This window comes from Phascolarctos cinereus, unplaced genomic scaffold (assembly GCF_003287225.1).
Source record: "Phascolarctos cinereus isolate Bilbo 61053 unplaced genomic scaffold, phaCin_HiC Scaffold_7;HRSCAF=346, whole genome shotgun sequence".
Lineage (NCBI taxonomy): Eukaryota > Metazoa > Chordata > Mammalia > Diprotodontia > Phascolarctidae > Phascolarctos > Phascolarctos cinereus.
In genome coordinates, this window is record NW_027556180.1 from 150470912 (window position 1) to 150490630 (window position 19719).

At 38.7% G+C, this 19719-nt stretch overlaps 1 protein-coding gene across 2 annotated transcripts in view; it reads left to right on the plus strand.

Annotated features, from left to right (window-relative positions):
- The window catches only part of FARP1 (FERM, ARH/RhoGEF and pleckstrin domain protein 1), a 338317-nt gene that overhangs the window by 292808 nt on the left and 25790 nt on the right, over positions 1-19719 (plus strand). For both annotated transcript variants that reach the window (XM_020963963.2, XM_020963962.2), the window contains exons 17-18: positions 11477-11558; positions 18819-19056. In XM_020963963.2, coding sequence (XP_020819622.1) covers positions 11477-11558; positions 18819-19056 — 320 coding nt within the window. The remainder of the gene's footprint in view (positions 1-11476; positions 11559-18818; positions 19057-19719) is intronic.

The following is a 19719-nucleotide window of genomic DNA, read 5'->3' on the forward strand; positions in this document are numbered from 1 at the left end:
AAATAGTACTTTGTTTTTTATCTGAAATTTTAATTTTTTAAAAAATCTATTTATTGTCATCTCATTTTACAACGTCTTCATCAAGGAAAATAAGATCCCTTTTTAAAAAAATATTCAAGAAAAGGCACAGAGAAATTGGGACAATGCAGGCCTCCATAACAAGCAAGTTTGGGAATTGTAACTAAATAGAAGTGAACTCAGCTGTGCTAGAAGTAAGAATAAAAAAATGGATTTTAATTGTTTGGAGATTTTCCCCCATCAAGAGTTAAATTAAATAATATTTGTGTTCATTAAATACTTTTTGATGACTGTTTTCAGCTTGACTCCCTGTCAAGTTAGAACAAAGGGCACCATTTTACAATATTTGTGATATTTTTTATTGCTCTAATAACTGAAGGAAGAGAAGAAAAATGTTCTTCCCCCTCTCCTTCCCTCACTGTGTAGTTTCTTTTTAAACAGTGTGGGCTGTTTGGCACTCATTTCTGTGACAGGTGCATCTTGAGAAAATGCACGCCCCTCCCTCTTGACTTTTGTTATTCTTAAAATTTTATGTTGCCTCTCAGAAACTTTTGGGGAATCAGATTTTTCTTTCTGTTTCCTTAACTATCTTGTAGTGTCTGGGAAATTCTTGAGGCATAGTGGGTTTTTTCCCATCCTCTCTGGCCTAAAACCAGGCCAAAAGTTGGATTCAGTACCTGAAGTGGAGAAGGCTTACACATCACAGCTTGAGCTTATCATCTCTATATCAAAAGTTTCCAAATAGGTTTTTAAATTATTCCCCCATGGTGTGAAAAGATCTCTGCTGCTGTAGAGTTCACATAAGAAGTCAGGATTCTTCACTGCTCTGATAGTTGGTGATGCTAATAACAGAGGGGTTTTTATCACTCCAGGCAACCTGAGTTTTGGGAATTTGGGGTGAGACTGCCACAAAAAGTAGCAGATTTATTCTTCTGTTCTGGGACTCTTTCATGGAGAAAAGGCTAAGGAAGTAGGACGTTACCAAGGGTCATAAAACCACTCAATAAGTCTTTCAGTCTGCATTATGATACTAACATTGAAACGTTATTAAGTTTTGTTTCAGGTTAGGGGTGGAGGTACCCACTTACTCATTACTCATACTCTACATATTGCATACATGCATACCTCTCTCCACAGTGGTTTCCAACTCAACAGCTTCTTTCTCTTTTCCACACCTGACATGTTATACACTAGGGTGATTGATGGAATAATTCATCCCAATTCAAATATTAATGCTCCTCCAACATTATAGTTTTTATAGCTTCATATGAAGCTTTGCCCAATCTCTTGAGGTGTTTACATTAGGACCGTGTTCATGTCTTTGTAAGGAGTTTGCCAGAAGCAGGTAAGAAAGTTTATTTGGCAGACCCTTTAAGAGTGCCTTTTGGGGTGACTGCCAATTACTGTAAGGGCTATAGCATAAAATGTTATGAAAATCTGGTTAAGATCACAGCAGTTCTATGCCATGGGAATGAAGTGAATAAGATTCTTTTCAGTCCTCTCATGCAGCTGGGGAAGAAAATATTCTATATCCCTCCTAACTCTCCCTCCTTCTCTGGTGGAGTTCGGTGTGGGAATGGGAAATAAAAGAAAGCCTTGCTTTTTCACCAGTGATGGCTCATTCCGTCTTAGCAAGAGTGAGCTAATTGGATGACTGCAGCTACTTTTGGCTGCACAGTAAGATTTCTAAATAAATTCAGTTCAACAAATGCTTATTGAGTACGGACTGTGTGAATACAAACACAGAGAAAAAATGAAACATTCCCTGCCCTTAATAAACTTAAATTGTACTGTTTTTATTGCACAATAATAATAGTATTAATAAGTGATAATAATAATATTAACAACATTTACAGCGAGTTTTAAAGTTTGCCAGGTGCTGTCCATACACGATTTCTCTGTGAGGCCAGTACTGCAGGTACTATCATCCCTATTTTTCAAATTAAGAAACAGGGGCTTAGCCTAGCACTGATTTCATTATGCAATTGCTGTTTCTTCTACATGTATAGAAATAAGTAAATATAAGATAATCTTTAAAGGACAAGGATCAAGAAAAGCACCTGATAAGTATGAAGTGGTACCTGGACTGTGGATTTGATAATGTAGGTAAAGGACTTTGCAAACCTTTAAATTCTATGTCAGTTTGCAATTGTTATAATGTATGTGTGTAGAATGGATGAAGAGTATGGGAATGTATTTCTTTTCTATCTTCATTTGCAAAGTTAGTGGCAGCATCTCTGCTTTATAAAGGGAAAGCAACCAATGACAACCCCAAGGCTGTTTGTTGCAATCCACAGAGATGGAAGTCAGATGATAGTTGATAAAACTATGCTGCTGTTTAAACTATGCTGCTGTTTAATCATTCAGTTGTGTCTAACTCTTTGTGACTGTATTTGGGGTTTGCATGGCAAAGATGCTGGAGTGGTTTGCCATTTCCTTCCCCAGCTCATTTTACAGATGAGGAAACTGAGGCAAACAGCTAAGTGACTTGCCCAGGGTCACACAGCTAATAAATGTCTGAGGACGGATTTCAACTCAGGAAAATGAGTCTTCCTGATTTTAAGTCCAGTGCTCTGTCCACTGCAATACCTTTGAACTAATGGCTAGGGGAGAAAAAACAATGGACAAATCTTGAGGGTTAGAAAAAGAGATGGTGGGGGGTGGTGTTGAGAGTGAAAATTTTCTTATTTTAAGGATGACTGGTGAGTAAAGAGGAAGGGGGGGTTCTCTCCCTTAGGACTAGTCAATGGGAGAATAGTTGATTGACACTTTTCCATACCCATTATGATTTACTAATCCAGACAAGTAGGGTCTTCATTTACTACTTTCTTGGGGTCCAGAGTGATGGCCCAGGGTTCCACTGCTATTCTCTTTCAGTTGTCTTGAAAATATTTTGAGTGATCTTGTTCAAGATGAAATAGCATTACAACCCATATTCATTTATAAAATCTAAACATTCAGCTGTGTAATAGTATGTATGCCAAACATTTAATGTAAAAAAAAAAATAGTAGGGTAGCAGTTTGTTCCGGGACTATTTCTACCTGAACTGCATCAAATATAAGGATGGGGAAAATTAGAGCCGTGTTACAGCTGACATTTAGGTAGCACTCTGAGGTATGTTTACATATGTAATTTTACCATCATCACAGCTGTGTTTTAGAGGTGTGGTCATGATGAAGTCGAAATAGTGCTGGATTGGTGTCTAATGACTTCAGCTAATCACTATGTGACTTTAGGCAAGACCCCACTCAACTGGGCTTCAATACCGTTATCTGTAAAATGAGACAGTCGCACTAGAGACTTTTCTAAGATATCTTCTAGTTCTAAATACTACAATTATATTTTTCCCCCTAAGAGCAAAATATAATTTTAAAATATACTTTAGACTTAGCTGCTTGTTACCTGATTATACACTATCCATCTTTTCAAAAATGCTTTCCTTTTTAAAATTACTGTGTCTTTGTAAAAACAGATAAAAAAAAGGCATAGATAATCATTCCATTTTGCAAATAAGAAAATGAGGCCACAAGAAGTTAAAAGCTATTTTTGTTCCCCTTTAAATATTTTTCTCTTTTAATATGAACTTAAGTATTAAACATAAAACATTTGAAATTAAGATTGCCATGTGTAACTTCTATTACACAGTTTTTAAAAACTGTATAAAAACTCCAGCACTCTGCTTCCCATAACCTAATTATCTTTACGTTAGGCTTGTTAATGTGGGATCCATATATAAACATAGATACAAATATACACAAATGTAACTTTATTTCAATACATAATTATATAGTTGTATTTTTATATAACTGATTTACTTTGAAACTCTATGTTTATGTTATACATTTTTAAATATTATTCTGATAATGGGTCCATAGGCTTTAACCATCTTTCCCCGAGGTCTGCAAAACAAAAAATATCAAGGACCCTGTCTGTAATGGTTCAGTCATGTCCAGCTCTTTCTTATCCTATTTGGGGTTTCTTGTCAAAAATGCTGGAGTGGTTTGCCATTTCCTTCTCCACCTAATTTTACATACGAGGAAACTGAGGCAAACAGGGTTAAGGGATTTACCAAGGGTCACAGCTAGGAAGTATTTGAGGCAAGATTTGAAGTCAGGAAGATAAATCTTCCTGACTTCAGGCCTGGCAGTTTTCAGTACAGATTCAGTGAAAGAATCTGCTTAAACCCTCCAGAAAAGCACATTTCAAACTTATTGCATTCAAAAACTACATTCCTAAAGGGAGGCCCTATCCTCAGGCTTATAACAGTTTATAGGATAGTTCTGTGACTTTATTTCAGACAAAGTCATCATTACCCAGTAAATTTTGTCTCTTTCAGGGTTTTGAATAGATTTTATATTGACCATAATTGAGAGGAAGGGTGCAGAGTGAAGTAGGGAGCTATGTTTTGATTTAGCCTGGTTTATTTTCCACTGATTCTTACTGCCTTGTGACTGTTCCCTAGAAGCCAGAAGAAACAATGTATAGTGATAATATGGTGTACGCTACCTGGGACACAGTTGTATACTTTCGTATTTTTCAACACTTTAGAGATAAACTTATCAGTTCCTTTTTAAGAGTCCAGAATATGATTCCTTATTGGCAGATGTCTGCCATTTTTATTATCTAACACTCAGTGGCTTTGTGCAGATTATTTAACCTCTCTCTCCCTCTCCCTATCCCTCCCTCCCTCCCTCCCTCCCTCTCTCTCTCTCTCTCTCTCTCTCTCTCTCTCTCTCTCTCTCTCTCTCTCTCTCTCTCTCTCTCTCTTTCTCTCTCCCCCTCTCCTAAGCATGTTGATAGATTACATCTTCTTAGCCCACCAGCTTTTTCATGATATGACTACCTTTCTTTCTTCTTTGTCCTTCTTTATAGAGTTCATTGTTGAATTATATACTAGCTGTAAAATATCCTAGCTATTTTTTTCACTTGCTAAGAAGAGGAGGGAAAAGAAGAAGCATTTATATAGAGCCCACTATATGTCAGACACTGTGCTAAGTGCTTTTTACAAATAGTATTTAATTTCATCCTTCACAACCATGCTGTGATGTAGGTACTATCCTTATCCTCATTTTATTTTTGAGCAAACTGAAGCAAACAGAGGTTAAGTGACTTGCCCAGGGTCACACAGCTAGTAAATGTCTATGGCCAGATTTGAATTCTCATCTTCCTGACTTGTAGCACAGAGCTCAATCCGCTGTACCACCTCCAAACATTGTATTTGTTCATTGATGAGTGCTAAATTAATTATAACATGTAAGTTAAAGTGTGTGGCATTTATAAGGCCTGTTAGGTCTCCTCTGATTTTCTTGTGCTGAAAACATCAAACAAATGTTCTTGCTATGGGCAGTTCCTTCATTGCAACACTACATATTTGCATTGATGACTTCTCAGGGCAAATAGGCTTTCTGTACAAGGACTCTTTTCATTTCAGGGGTTAACATCCGGAGGATATTTTGGAAAAGTTATAATTCCCTTTTCATGTTGTTCGCAACATGACCTTTTCACGGTTGTTCACAGTAGAACAAATGCTGTGGTGATTTGGTTGTTTCCCTGATTACGTTTTTAGAGGATTGAGAATGCAGGGTTTCTTGAGTTTTGAGGTAAGTAATACGTAGGAAAAATAAAATTAGGAAAATTTCTCCACATGCCTCAGCAGCAGCATCTGAAACCACATAATGACCTAAGGACGTGTGGACTGGCTGATTTATGTGCCTAGCCAGGGCGTGGCTAGGAAATGAGTTTTGCTTGATGTACAGAGGAGTTCTTTGAAAATTACATATGAAAAGTGCAGTCTAGTTTCTTTTCCTTCTAAGTTGTGTTGGGCATCAGAAATCAAGATCTAGTTTTTGCCAGTTTAGTAAGTGAATAGGAAACATTTCATTGTGAACTGTAGGGTGCAGTTCTCTCGCCTTCCATGGCAGCCTCATCATCTGGCTGCTTTTTTCCTCTACTTACCATTCTTGGCTTTGGCTTGGTATTCATGCTGATGATCTTTATGCTTTTGCCTCCCAATTCTGTAAACTCTCCAACTCCTTACCTTGTGTATCATTAACTTCTAAAAGTATGCCTTTGTTGAACTGAATTCCTTACTCTTCTCAAACCTGAGCTCCTCTGCACCAGCCATTTAGTCAACAAGCCTTTACTAAGCACACACTTACACTGTGGGTATACACTGTGTCCTGCTTGGACTCTGGGAACAAAAATGCAATGAATGAAACAATCCCTACAAGCTTACCTTCTACTGGGAAGACAGGTGTGTGTCACATAGATACTTGCATACTTACATGGATGTATATTTAAATACAGACCTATATATATATATATACACACACACACACATATATATGTATATATATGTATATATATGTATATATATGTATATATATATATGTGTGTATAAAAATGTATATATATATGTGTATATAAATATATATATATATGTGTGTGTATATATATATATATGTATGTATGTATACATGCTTGTATCTATATATACATACAGAAGTAAATGTAAAGATAGTAAGTACAAAATAGTTTGGGAGGGAGGGAAGGAGGACACTAGCATTTAGGAGGATCAGGAAAGGCTTCATCTAACGAGGTGGTTTTTGAGTTTGTATCTTTGGGGGGGGGCTGGGCAATGGGGTTAAGTGACTTGCCCAGGGTCACACAGCTAGTAAGTATTATGTGTCTGAGGCTGGATTTGAACTCAGGTCCCCCTGAATCCAGGGCCAATGCTCTATCCATGGCACCACCTAGCTGCCTCTTTAGTTTGTATCTTGAAAGATGAGGCAAGGAGGTGAGAGGTGATGAGGGTCTCACCCAAGATAATAGATGTAGACAAGTGATTTGCTTCAGTAGATATTATGGAGGTAAAATCAGCAAGACAACAACAGATTAGACATGTGGAGTGAGAGAAGTACAGGACGCTGCTAAGGTTAAGAATAGAGGAAACTGGAAGAATGGTGATGCCTTTAGCAGAATAAGGAACTTTGGCAGAGAAGTGGGTTTTGGGGGGAAAATAATGACTGCAGTTTTGGGCATATTGAATTTGGGATGTCTGTGGAGCATCATGACCTCAGCCCTTTCAATATTCCTTGTTCTCCTGGCCCGTTACCCCAATTTATCTGTACTTTTCTGCCTAACCGGTTTTGCTCCCTTCCTTCCAATGCTAATCCCTCTTCCAAGTGGTATTGATCCCATATCCCTTGGCATTTCCAGATCCTTGCTACATCAATTTTCCCTGCTTTCTCTGAGATCTCAACTCTATCTTTATTTGTTATTTCAGTTAACCAGACAAGCAACAAGCATTTATTCAGCTCCTCTATGCCTGGAACTATGCAGAGTGCTGTAGATCCAAAGATAGAAATTAAATAGTCCCTGTACTAAAGGAGTTTACATTATTTTAGGAAAAATATCTGTGCATGCATACACACACACGCGCACGTGCACGCACACACACACACACACACACACACACACACACACCCTATGCATGCATGCACACACCACTGTAGTGGTGCTGGGAATACAAAGGCAAAAAACAAAACAGTTTCTGACTACTAAGAGCTTGTGGATAAGGGAAGCACAGGATAGGAAACATAAACTTCCTGGTGCTTCTTCTTGAAATAGTCCATTTTATTTTTAGAGAGCTCTAATTATTAAGAAGTTTTTCCTTATATTGAGCCAAAATTAACATTTCTGAAGTTTTTAATCTATTGGTCCAATGCCTGCCCTGTGGGGGAAATTAACATAAATCCATCAGCATTGTGCTGGTATATAGTTAATAAGTGGATCTCAAAAAAAAGTGTGCCCATGACCCAGTTTTCAGTTTAATATGCATTATTAAAACGTTTTTTCCACCACTCTTTACATCTCGATCAATAGAACAATAAATCCAGCCCAGATTTGTATCATCTGCCAATTTCTGAAGTGTAAAAGCTCACACTGAAAATCTAACAATCAGCTCTTGTGAAACTATTCAAGCTGGCACCAGTATATTCCTGGCAGTTCCTCTTCCACATAATAATCTTTTGAATATTTGAAGACAGCCATTTTATTCCCACTGTCATCTTTCCAAACTTAGGATCTCCAATTCCTTCAAGTGATGCTCATGTGAAGTCATCATGGTCATGTTTTTCTATTCTTTCTCTGCTTGTTGATACCCTCCCTAAAATGAAGTATTGAGAGCTGAACTTTAGATGTGGTCTGGTCACTGTCAAGATAGATAGTAGTAGTTTTCAGAATTTTAGATATTGTTCTATACAATTGCCGAAGATACGCCTCACTGGAAAACCTGACATGCTTGCAGATGATTTAACATCTCACAAATCTGAATTAAGCAATGGTCTCTTGGGGCCATTAACAATTTGATCAACAAATGGCAGCTTTAGATGCCAAGTGTTTATGCTGATGGAAAAACTTAACTTTCTAGTTCAGGACTTAGATGTTCTTAGGTCATTTTTGAGTATTTCTGTGCCTGGACTAGAATTGGAGGACTTTGGTATTAATGGAATGAACTGAAAACTAGAGTGTCATTATGTTATAAAGTTAGTACATGCAGAGTTGGAGCTTGGGTTCAGTGGGTTTTCTCCCCATCAAAGAGGCAAGAGGTGGTAGTTTTATCATCATCATCATTTTTATTTTTTGTGTAAAGAAATAAAAGGTGCTATATTGAAGGTTCCTAGCTTCCCTGACTTCCTTCAAGCCTCACTAAACTTCCATTTTCTGCAAAAACTCTTTCCAGACCCCTTTTAATGGTAGTGTTTTCCCTTTTGTCGTTTATTTCCAGTTTATCCTCTATATAGCTTGTTGGCTGATTGTCTCCCCCCATCCCCCACCCCCACTTAGACTGTGAGCTCTGTGAGAGCCAGGACTGTCTTTTGCCTTTGTTTGTATCCCTCATGTTTAGCACAGTGCCAAAGCCCATAGTTGGTGCTTAATAAAGGCCAGTTGGCTAACTAATCAAATCATCATTGTCTCAGATGTGGACAGCACAGAAGTTTCGCAGAACACCACTTTGCTGACTTTTAAATATCGTTATGGCTGAGATTTGTTGGCACTTAGTTGACTGCATTTGTTCTGTCCACATTTGCAATAACGATGATTTTGGCCAAAAGCCAGACAATGATTAAGTTACTACAGTGCCATGAAGTGGTAAGATTTATGGCCCCCAAAGGGAGAGGACAAGTAGCAGTTACAAGTTAGGATTTTTGTTCCTCACAGTAGTTCAGTTGGTGGATACAGCAGCTATGTGGACTGTAACTTATCGGCAGGAAAATACCGCTGAGAACTTACTGGGTGATGTGGAGTTGAGGGAGACAGAAATTTGCTTCATTATTGGTTAATTGGCAGTGCCACCATATACTGGAACCTCCTTAATGTTGTCTGTTCTCTTGGACCTCATCCAAGTGCATTAATAACCGAAGCATTGAAAGAATCTTACTCAGATATGTCTTGCCTGTGAGGCAATTCTAAGACCAGGGATTCTGAGGAGGAAAGGGGTCATCTCTGTCGATTTTACCAGCACAATGTTGGTGTATTTCCCTCCTCCTCCTCCTCCCCCCCCCTTTTGGTAACACATTAATGAGATAAAAATTATTGTCTTAAATTGTTGGAAGAAAGAAATGCTCTTGGAGGGTGAATTTTCTTTTGACTCTTAGTTAAAAAATAAAGGAAATGGAATGAAAAATAGAGAAGGAAACACAGATAGGGACTTCAGTAAATCTTGCTGAGGGAAGAGGATGAATGAGTGTGTTTCAAGCCTGGAAAGCATATGCTCTGTCTTCAGAGCTTTCATGATAGGAGAGATTTAATTAGTTAATGGGCTTTGGGGCTCTCAGTTGTCACTGCAACGTTATTTACTCGGTATGCTTAGTTGGAGCCACCAAAGTGAGTAATACGCTACTTACTCATTGCATGTTTATTTGCCTGTGACCTGCAGGCCTATTGTAATTTATGAGATGAACTTATTGCTTCCGACCAACAAGATTTCTTTTACCCCCCTATAAACTGCCCTTGGTTTGTTTAATTAAGCTTGGGAGTGTACCCTGCCATCAGGCTCCCTCCCTCCTCTCCCTTCCCCAGGAGAAATGCTTCATATATTAAAGATTAAATAAATATGATTTTGGACACGTTAAATGTTGTTCAGCCTGACTTCAGCTGAAATGGAAGCCATTGTGTTCTGTTGTTTGACAGCTATTAAATAACACAGATATACAGTCTGAGGTTTCCCACTAATTTGTGTTCTGTACTACAGAACTGTACTATTTTAGTGGACAACCCACCTCAGGCATCCTACATAGGAACACACTTTTTGGTGAGGCAGTCAGGGTTAAGTGACCACACAGCTAGTAAGTGTTATGTGTCCGAGCCTGGATTTGAACTCGGGTCCTCCTGACTCCAAGGTTGGTGCTTTATCCACTGCACCACCTAGCTGCCCCTTAGAAATGCACTTCTTAAGTTTACTTATACATCACCTGAGGAGTTAGTTTGTGTGTGTAGCCTTTGATTTATGGCAGGAATATTTCTTTTTTAAAAATCTGGCTATGACGGTCCTGTCTGGGTAAATTTTCTGTCAACTTGTACACCCATGTATAACCTCTAGTCCTGGAAATTGAATTGTCAGCCCTATCCTTGTTTCTTGTAATGGCATGTCAGTCAACTGCCTGTTGCTCCATTAAATTTCTAGACCAAGATAATTGACGTTGGCCATCACTCTTCCCTAGCTATCTATTCCCCCATGAGAGAATATGTTCTTGAGGGAAATGACTGTCTTGCTTTTGTATTTATCCCCCAAGGGCTTACTACAATGCCTAGTAAGGAGTAAGCGCTTAAATGTTTTTTCATTCATTCTTTCAAGCAAAATATATTTAGAGTATGTATATTGACCCCTTCCTCTCTCTGTCTCTCTTTTAGGCTTTTTCTATGTTCAGTTTTCCTGTCTCTGACTGCAGATTTTTTTTCTCTTCCTAGGCTTTCCTGACTACCTTGGTCTAATTTAGATAAAGAGTTCTTCAAGGCAAAGTCTTCTCCTTTGTGACTTCAGCTCTCTAAAGTGCTGTATATACTTGTGTTAGTCTATAAATAGCAAGTCATCAGAAGCCAGGATTTCAGCTACTAGTTGTTAAAAGTGGCATTTAGACTTCTGTAGGAACTCAGAAATTATCCAGGTGTAACATGAAAAATGATGTTGGAATTAATTAGGTTAAAAATGTTTGTTTCCTAAACACACACACACACACACACACACACACACACACACACAGAGTTTCTTCCCTATCTAGTCCAAAACAGGGTATGTACTCTAAAAGTAATCAGAAAGTTGGAGAACATGGATGGAATCTTTTGACATTTCAGGGAAAAAAAATGCCTTTTGGTCTTCTGTGAAGTGATGGCATATTTACCGTGATATTGGTCAAACTGGGCACTAATTATAATTCCTTTTGCCTTTGCTCCTAGGGAAGGCCGCTCAAATGCTCACATCAAAGGAGATTACCAAAGAATTGGTGATGTCATGCTGAAGAACATTCAAGGCATGAAGGTAAGCCAGGTGGCAATCTCTTCATTGTGGGCCGCTCTCCAATGTAAAGAGAGTTCACTCTCTTTGTTTCTGTGGGAGCCCTAAATAACCACACCAGAAGTGAAAATGCCACCCCTCTCCCAGGATAGAAGGGAGAGGGGAAGAGAGAAGAGAATTTGGAACTCAAAGCTTGAAAAAAGAATGTTAAAATTGTACTTATATGCAATTGGGGAAAAAATAAAATATTAAATTAGCCCCCTCCCCGAGTTAAAATTTCTCTAAGATTTGATAACCTCAGAAAGTACTGTAGTCATTGTGTATGGCAAGCATTTCTTAATTTTTCATGCCTGAATTTCTACAGTATTTTTTTTAACATAACACTGTGAAGTAGGGTATTTCAGCAAATCATTTTTCAGGTATGCTGAAATTACAAGGCCTGTCTTGGGAGGCAGTTTTCGTACCTTTTAAAAGGAAGGATTCTGAGAGTCAGAATGCCTTAGTAGGTAAACGGTTGGTTTTGGAGTCAGGATGATCTGGATTCTTTGTCATACTTTTAACAGAAATCAGCTGTGTCACCATGCATAAGTCATTTAATTCCTGAGGGAGCTAGTAAATTTATTAAGACTTAATTATCCAGGAGAACTCACATGTGTGGACCAAAAAAAATCCCAAAAACAAAACAAGAAACATACAGAAAAAGGGAAAGTTTCTGTACGTGCAGTATCAAAATATGAGGTAATATCACTGAAAACATAGAACAAAACAGTCGCTTAGTATTTTGTATGCTAAACATTGGGCAGCTAGGTGGCTCAGTGGATAGAGCACCATGCGTGAAATCAGGAAGACTCATTTTCCTGAGTTCAAATATGGCCTCACACACGTACTAGCTGTGTGTCCCTAGGCAAGTCACTTAATCCTCTTTGCCTCAGTTTCCTCATCTGCAAAATGAGCTAGAGAAGCAAGTAGCAAAGCACTCCAGTATCTTTACCAAAAAAAGCCCAAATAGGGTCATGAAGACTCAGACATAATTAAGAAATGTATGAACAACAACATAATAAACAGTTGATTTGTTGATTGCGAAATTTGTTCATAAATATGTTGAAATTTTTTTTTGGCTTGTTTTTGGTGAGGCAGTTGGGGTTAAGTGACTTGCCCAGGGTCACACAGCTAATAAGTGTCTGAGTCTGGATTTGAACTCAAGTCCTCCTGACTCCAGGGTCAGTGCTCTATCCACTGTGCAACCTAGCTGCCCTTCCTATTCTTTTTGTTTTGTTTTGTTTTTTAATTTTTAAATTTTATTTGTTTGTTTATTTTTGGCTAGGCAGTGGGGTTAAATGACTTGCCCGAGGTCACACAAGTGTCAAGTGTCTGAGGCGGGGTTTGAACTCAGGTCCTCCTAACTCCAGGGTCAGTGCTCTATCCACTGCGCCACCTGGCTGCCCCCCAATTTTTTATTTTTTTAAATGAGTGTTTTAGTATTGCCTAGACAATACCCAAATCTGAATTCAGAAGCATGTGGAAATTTCTAGTCAATTCTATCAGTTACATTCAAGAAAGAGAACGTGCAAGTTTTCTTGTCAAAAGTGAGAGAGAATAGAACATTGTAGTGCAGAGATCTGGACTCTGACATAATGCAATTTAACAAACATTTGCATATAAAGTTATATAGGGCAAGTCACTTTACCCCTCAGTGACTTGGTTTCCTTATCTGTAAAACAGGTAATATTAATCACTCAAAAGAATTTATAAAAGGTGGACTGTGTTCCCAGTACTTCTAGTTAATCTCCTTGGAGAATAAGTTCTTTGAATCCAGAAACTATTTTAATTCTTCCTTTTTGCCCCCACCACCTAGAACAGTGGCTGGCATGTGGTCAGTACTTAATTACTGTTTGTTGATTTATTGATTACCTATGTAACTTGATTGTTATTTGGAAAACCTTCAAGCATCTAGAAAAGTAAGTTGTTTTTGTTGTTATTACGCTGGGTACAAAAGTCACCAACAACATTTAGGGATCATATGTCAATGACAGTAGTTGTCTAAAAGATTACAGACAGTTCTCACTTTAAGTAAATTCACATTACACAAATTTCACTTTCTGTGAAAGAAATATTCATTCCAAAAAAAAAACTATGTTAACTTTATTGTACAGTACTGTGCTTTCTCTCTCTACTCTTTGCCCTTTGGTTTGGTGTTCTGTGGCCTTCCAACCCACCTTTTCCCCTCCCCCCCCCAAAAAAAGTATTAAAACCCTTCAAGTGAAAGGAGAACAGCCACATGGAGTGACCAACACTGGACTCGGGGCTTGGCTTGAGATCTCCAGCACTGAGAGAGGAGACCTTTGTTCTGCTCTCCCCACCCACCTACGTGTCTAGCCCTGTGTGTTTGTCTTCTGCCCATCCAGGCTCAGGCACGTCATGTCTGTTCACCACCCCTGCATGTCAGCTGGCCCCCTCTGCTTCCACACATATTCTTCCTCTTGCTTACAGCCAGCCCCGACATGGCTGGCCCCATCCCCCACGCATTCCTTATCCTGCTCTCTCACTTCTCTGGCTCCAGCTCCCACATGTTCTTAAGCCATGTGCTGGCCCCCTCCTTCCATGGGCAAGAGGCCCCTTCCTGTTTCCTTGCCTCCCTCCCTTCTCCACATCCCCGGGCAAATTTAATTACATAAATATCACTTTGTTGGTTGGTCCATTTACATAAAGCAAGAACTGTCTGTTTGGTCACAAGATAAATAGAATACATCTTGAGTGCTTTATAAGTTTATGTTCTATTAATTTTTAAAACAGTGCCCAATTTCTTGCAACTAAACTTTAGTTTTAGGTTGTTTTCAAGCTATTAAACTTAATTTATTTACAAATTCAGTAAATTCAAAATTTCTGTTAATGAATATAGAGTATAAAGGTCTATAAATATTCAGAATGACCAGACTCCATCCCTTTTCATCTCTCTGCTGCTTTTGACACAGTTGCCCACCCCTGTCTCATGGATTGCCTCTCTTCTTTCAGCTTTCATGATGCTGTTCTTCTCCTTCCTGTCTGATCACTCCTCAGTGTCTTTGAGTAGATTATAACCCAACCTCACTTACCTACTAAGGAATTTCTTCAAGATGTCTTCTCTTTCTCTCCCCTCACCCCCTCCCCCTCCTCCCTTCCCCTCTTTCCTCCCTTCCCCTCTTTCCTGCTCTTTTTCTCTTATCTGTTTATCTGTCTGCCTGTCTATCTGCCTATCTATATCTATACATTCTCTTTCTGAGTGAGCTCATTAATGTCCCTGGTCCAATGATCACTTCTCTGCAAAGGAGTCCCACACATGTATATCTAGCCCTCCTCTCCCATTCTCCTTCCTTCCCTTTCCCCCTACTCTCTCCAGCCCAATCCCTCTGTATCCCCATACCAACTGCCTGCTAGACAGCTCCATCCGGATATATTATAGGGGTATTTCAAACATAATTATGTCCAAAATGTAATTCATTGTCCTTCCCTTTTAATCTACCCTTCTTTCAAATTTCCCTATTTTTCTTGTGGGTATCATGATCCTTCTGGCCACTTAATTTCACAACCTCAGAGTTATCTTAGAATCTTCATTCTCAGTCCCCATAGCCAATAAATTGCCAAGTCTTGTCCATTTTACTTTCACAGTCTCCTATATCCACCCCACCCCCCTTTTCCTCTCACATTACTTTCTAGCTCCATGCTTCTTAACTTATTGCTGGGACTATTGCAGTAGCATCCTAATTGCTCCACTTCCTTCTAGTCTTTCCACTACCCAATCCATCTTCCACAAAGCTGCCAAAATAATCTTCCAGGTCTACCATGTCACTCCCCTGTTCAGGAATTGTCAATGACCTCATGTTGCCTCTAGGATGAAATACAAATGCCTGTTTTAAAACCCTTCCTAATTTGGGTTCACCCTTTTATTACAGATTATTTTACATTATTCTTCTTTATATTTTCTATGTTCCGTCCAAACTGGACAACTTTATGTTTTTTAAATTTGGTATCTCATCTCTCATCTCTATCTGTCCAGTCTATATCCTTTTCCTTGAATGGACTCCTTTTCCTCACTCCCACATTTTAGACTCCTTTGCTTCTTTTCTTATGTCTCATAGAGGAACCCATGGAAACCTTTCCTGGTCCCTCTAATGTAGTGCTTTTGTCTTTAAGTATATGGTATTAATTTACCCTGTGTAAACATTCAGTCCCCCCAGTGTAATGGAAGGTTTATGAGGAGACTGGGTTTTTCTTTTGTCTTTGTATCACCTGTGCTTAACTTAGCACCTTATGTAAGGAGGTACTTCATAAATGCTTTTAAATTAAATTAAAAGCAAACTTTTTCCATTCCAGTTGGCCAGATACTGGTAGAGATCATAACTTTTAGGAGCAAGTAAAATGCTGAAGTAGGCTAAGAGGGTGGAATTTAATAAACTATTTGTCTAGGACAATAAAAATTATCCTTGAAGCTTGAATTAATGCACTTACCAAAGAGATTAACTTAGTCATGGACATGATTTAGGTAAGTATATTTTTTTCTTGAGTAGCAATGCAAGAAAGAGCATTGAACTGGGAATTGAAAAACGGTATCTAGCTCCAGCTTTGCCACAAATTAGTTGTGGCAAGTTAAGTAACCTTGGACCTATAACTTAACTTCTATGTATCTCAGTTTTCTCATCTGTGAAATGACAGGGTGGAGCAAAATGAGCTTTGATGTCTCTTCCAGATTTAACATTCTGTGATTATATGTCTTAGGAAATTTGGAGCATTCAGTGAGAAGGAAAGGAAAACGAAAGTATTTCTTGGACCCATCGGTCACTCTCCTTTTTTTTTCTTTTCAAAGACATTGGTTGGAATATTTTGTTGATAATTAATATATTAATTAATAATTCATGTTATAATATTTGTTGTTTTTCAGTTGTTTCAATCATATCCGACTCTTTGTGACCCCATTTGGAGTTTTCTTGGCAAAAATACTAGAGTGGTTTGCCATTTCCTTCTCCAGCTCATTTTATAAATGAGGAAACTGAGGCAAACAGGGTGAAGTGACTTGCTCAGGGTCACACAGATAGTAAGTGTTTGAGGTCAGATGTGAACTCAGGTCTTCCTGACTCCAGACCCAGCACTCTATCCACTGTGCCGCCTAACTGCACTATTATAGTATTATTAGTAATTAAATAATATGCCTTGTTTATTCTTTTACTAATTATGTTAACAATACTTTTATTTTAGGTGTGATATAGGAAAGAGTAGTAAGAGACCAGGACTGAAAGTCAGCTAAAATGAATTTGGGTCCTTACTCTGCCACTAATTTACTATGTGACCTTAGTCAAGTAATTTTACTTTTCTGAGGCTCTTTCCAGTTTTCCTGTTCTATACAATTTAGGGATTTGGATTACATGATGTTTTAAGGTTTCCTTCAAGTTCAGATGCTGTGATAAACTTGCATGTGATATCAGAGAATATGGTTGATTTGTGGTAATAAAAGAATTCCTGCTAAATATGTTTCTCAGGCAATGATGAAATGTTTATGCCATAATTATAACTCGAAGTACACAGATTCATGTATTGCAGACTAGCTCATGTCTTTTTCATTTCTGAAGTTTTGCCTCCTGTCCTCTTTTTCTGTGTTCATGCCTTTGTCCTCACATCTGCCATTTTCAGTGTCACTTTTATAATATCTACTTTCTGGGTTCCCTGTTTCTTGTCCCCTTCAGCCTTTCCTCTTTTTCCACTTATTTCCTCAGAAAGCTTGTTATAAATCTCATTATTCTTGCTTACCAGTCTTCCTGTGGCATCCTCTGTGCTTAAGCTTTTCAAGCTCTTAAGATTTTACACCTCTATGCCTACTTTAACTCTCATCTTACAGTATCCAGTACCATGCCATGAGCCATTAAATGCTCAACGTATGTTGGGTCTCCCTTGTCTTGTCTTGAGCTGTCTTCCTGCTCTGCCCTTCTTTATCTTTTCTTCCCATGGTAGTTTTCTCTTTTACAGCTGCCTTCCTAGCTACTTCCAGCATTTCACTTTCATACCAAGTGCTGACACTCAGTTCGTATCAGATCTCTTTTCTTCGAGCCCAATCCAGTCCTCTTATGAGGCCACATGGACTGTGATGGTTTCCATTTATAACCACCCTTCCCCCCTTTCCATAGACAGTCTCACACACACACACACACCCCTCCCCTACTCCATAGACAGACAGACACACACACACACACACACACACACACACCCCCTTCTGCACCCCTCTCTCTATGTGTACTAAATCTTCAGCCTAGAGACTTAATGTGTCATTCTGTAAGCTTCCCCAGTCACTTTGGCATTTCAAATATTGTACTAGTGCTGTGAATGTTTATAGTACGAGTCCAGTACAAGCAAAAGAGAAATAAGGAAAGAAATTTTCCAAGTGCCCTTGTATCATTGTTTTACCTAAAGTCATCATTACCAGGAACTTATTAAACATGTTAGAAGGAGTATCCCTCTGTCATTTCTCTACCTCCTCTTCCACACCATCCATTGCACATACTTGCAGGAGTGATGTAGTGAATATTTTATTATTAGCCTTCTATTTTGAGGGGGACTATTACTAGCCCGTATGCAAGGGAGGATTTTGACATTATTCAGGGAGCTTTGCCAATTGAGTGCATTAGCTGGGATATTTTTGTTGACATTATTTTTATTCTGCTATCTTTATTATGTGTCTTCTCTGTTTTAGCCATACTGTACAATGTAAAAAAAAAAATAGCCAGCCTCTATGCTCAAGATCTGCCTAATTATTTCCCAATAGGTATAAATTTAACACCATCAATATTGTTTTGAACTTAGAACATTTTTTTAATTCAAAAAACTTTTTTTTAAAAGTGAGCTCTAATATGGGTGCAAACTTATTGTGTCAAGTTTCAAACGAATGTCTTTGTTGTTGTTGTTCAGTTGTGTCCAGCTCTTTGTGACCCTGTTTGGGGTTTTCTTGGCAAAGATAATGGAGTGGTTTGCCATTTCCTTCTCTAGCTTATTTTACAGATGAGGAAACTGAGGGAAATAGGGTTAAGTGACTTGCCCAGGGTCACAGAGCTAGTAAGTATCTGAGGCCAGATTGGAACTCAGGTCCTCCTTTCTCCTGGTCCTGCACTCTACCCACTGTACCACTTTGCTGCCCCATGTATCTTTGCACCTCCCCCAACACCTCAAATAAAGACAGGTACCATATTGATCCAAATATAGCCTGCATTTTTGCAAATGTGAAATCTGTTTCTTCCCCATCTGCCTGTTTTTTCTTTCTCTAAGCAACTGACAAATCACTTGTGGAAGCACAACGAGGCTTTGGTAGAGCTGGAGAATGGGATCAAGAACTCTCGTAGACTGGAGAGCTTCTGTCGAGACTTTGAGCTGCAGAAAGTCTGTTATCTGCCTCTCAACACCTTCCTCCTTCGGCCTTTGCACAGGCTTATGCACTACAAGCAGATAATGGAGAGGCTGTGCAAGCATTACCCACCAAACCACTCGGATTTCAGGGACTGCAGAGGTAAGTAGAAAGAGCCAGCTGTCCCATCCACAAAGAGCATTCAGGTTTCATGGATTTTAATGCTGTGTCTGCAATTTTGTTTGATACCTAGAGGGACTTTTATGCCAGTAATGACATTCTGTAGGAATTGCGAAGTGATGGATTTTCTGTATGTTATTAACTCTGACGTTTAAAAGGTGATGGCAATGGATTTTCTTGGTGATGTTTTGTTTTCTTCTAATGCTGTTGATATAAGTGGAAAATGTTCACAAGTTTGTTTTCTTTCCAGAGAAGGAGTTAATTTGTGCTCCTCCTAACCTGGAAAGCTAGATTGCCATGGTTCGAAAGCAATGTGCTGCTGGCAAGAATCTTTTCCCCAGAGTCTGTCAGAGAATGTAATCCCTGGTTTGGCCTGTCCTTAATCTTCCCTTACTCTTGGGGAACTTTTGATTTAATGCCTTTGAAATATTTACCTTTTTTTTTTTAATAGGGATAGTAGGTCTAGGACTAAAAGGCCTCTCCTGTTCAGGTACAGCTTAGACTAGATGGTCTCCAAGGTACTTTCCAAATGTGAGATTCCAGGACTACAAGGAACCTGGGCTCTTGCCCTGTTTCTATCATTAGCACTGTTACGTTGGGCAAATCAATTCACTTTTCTGGGCCTCATTTACCTTACCTATAAAG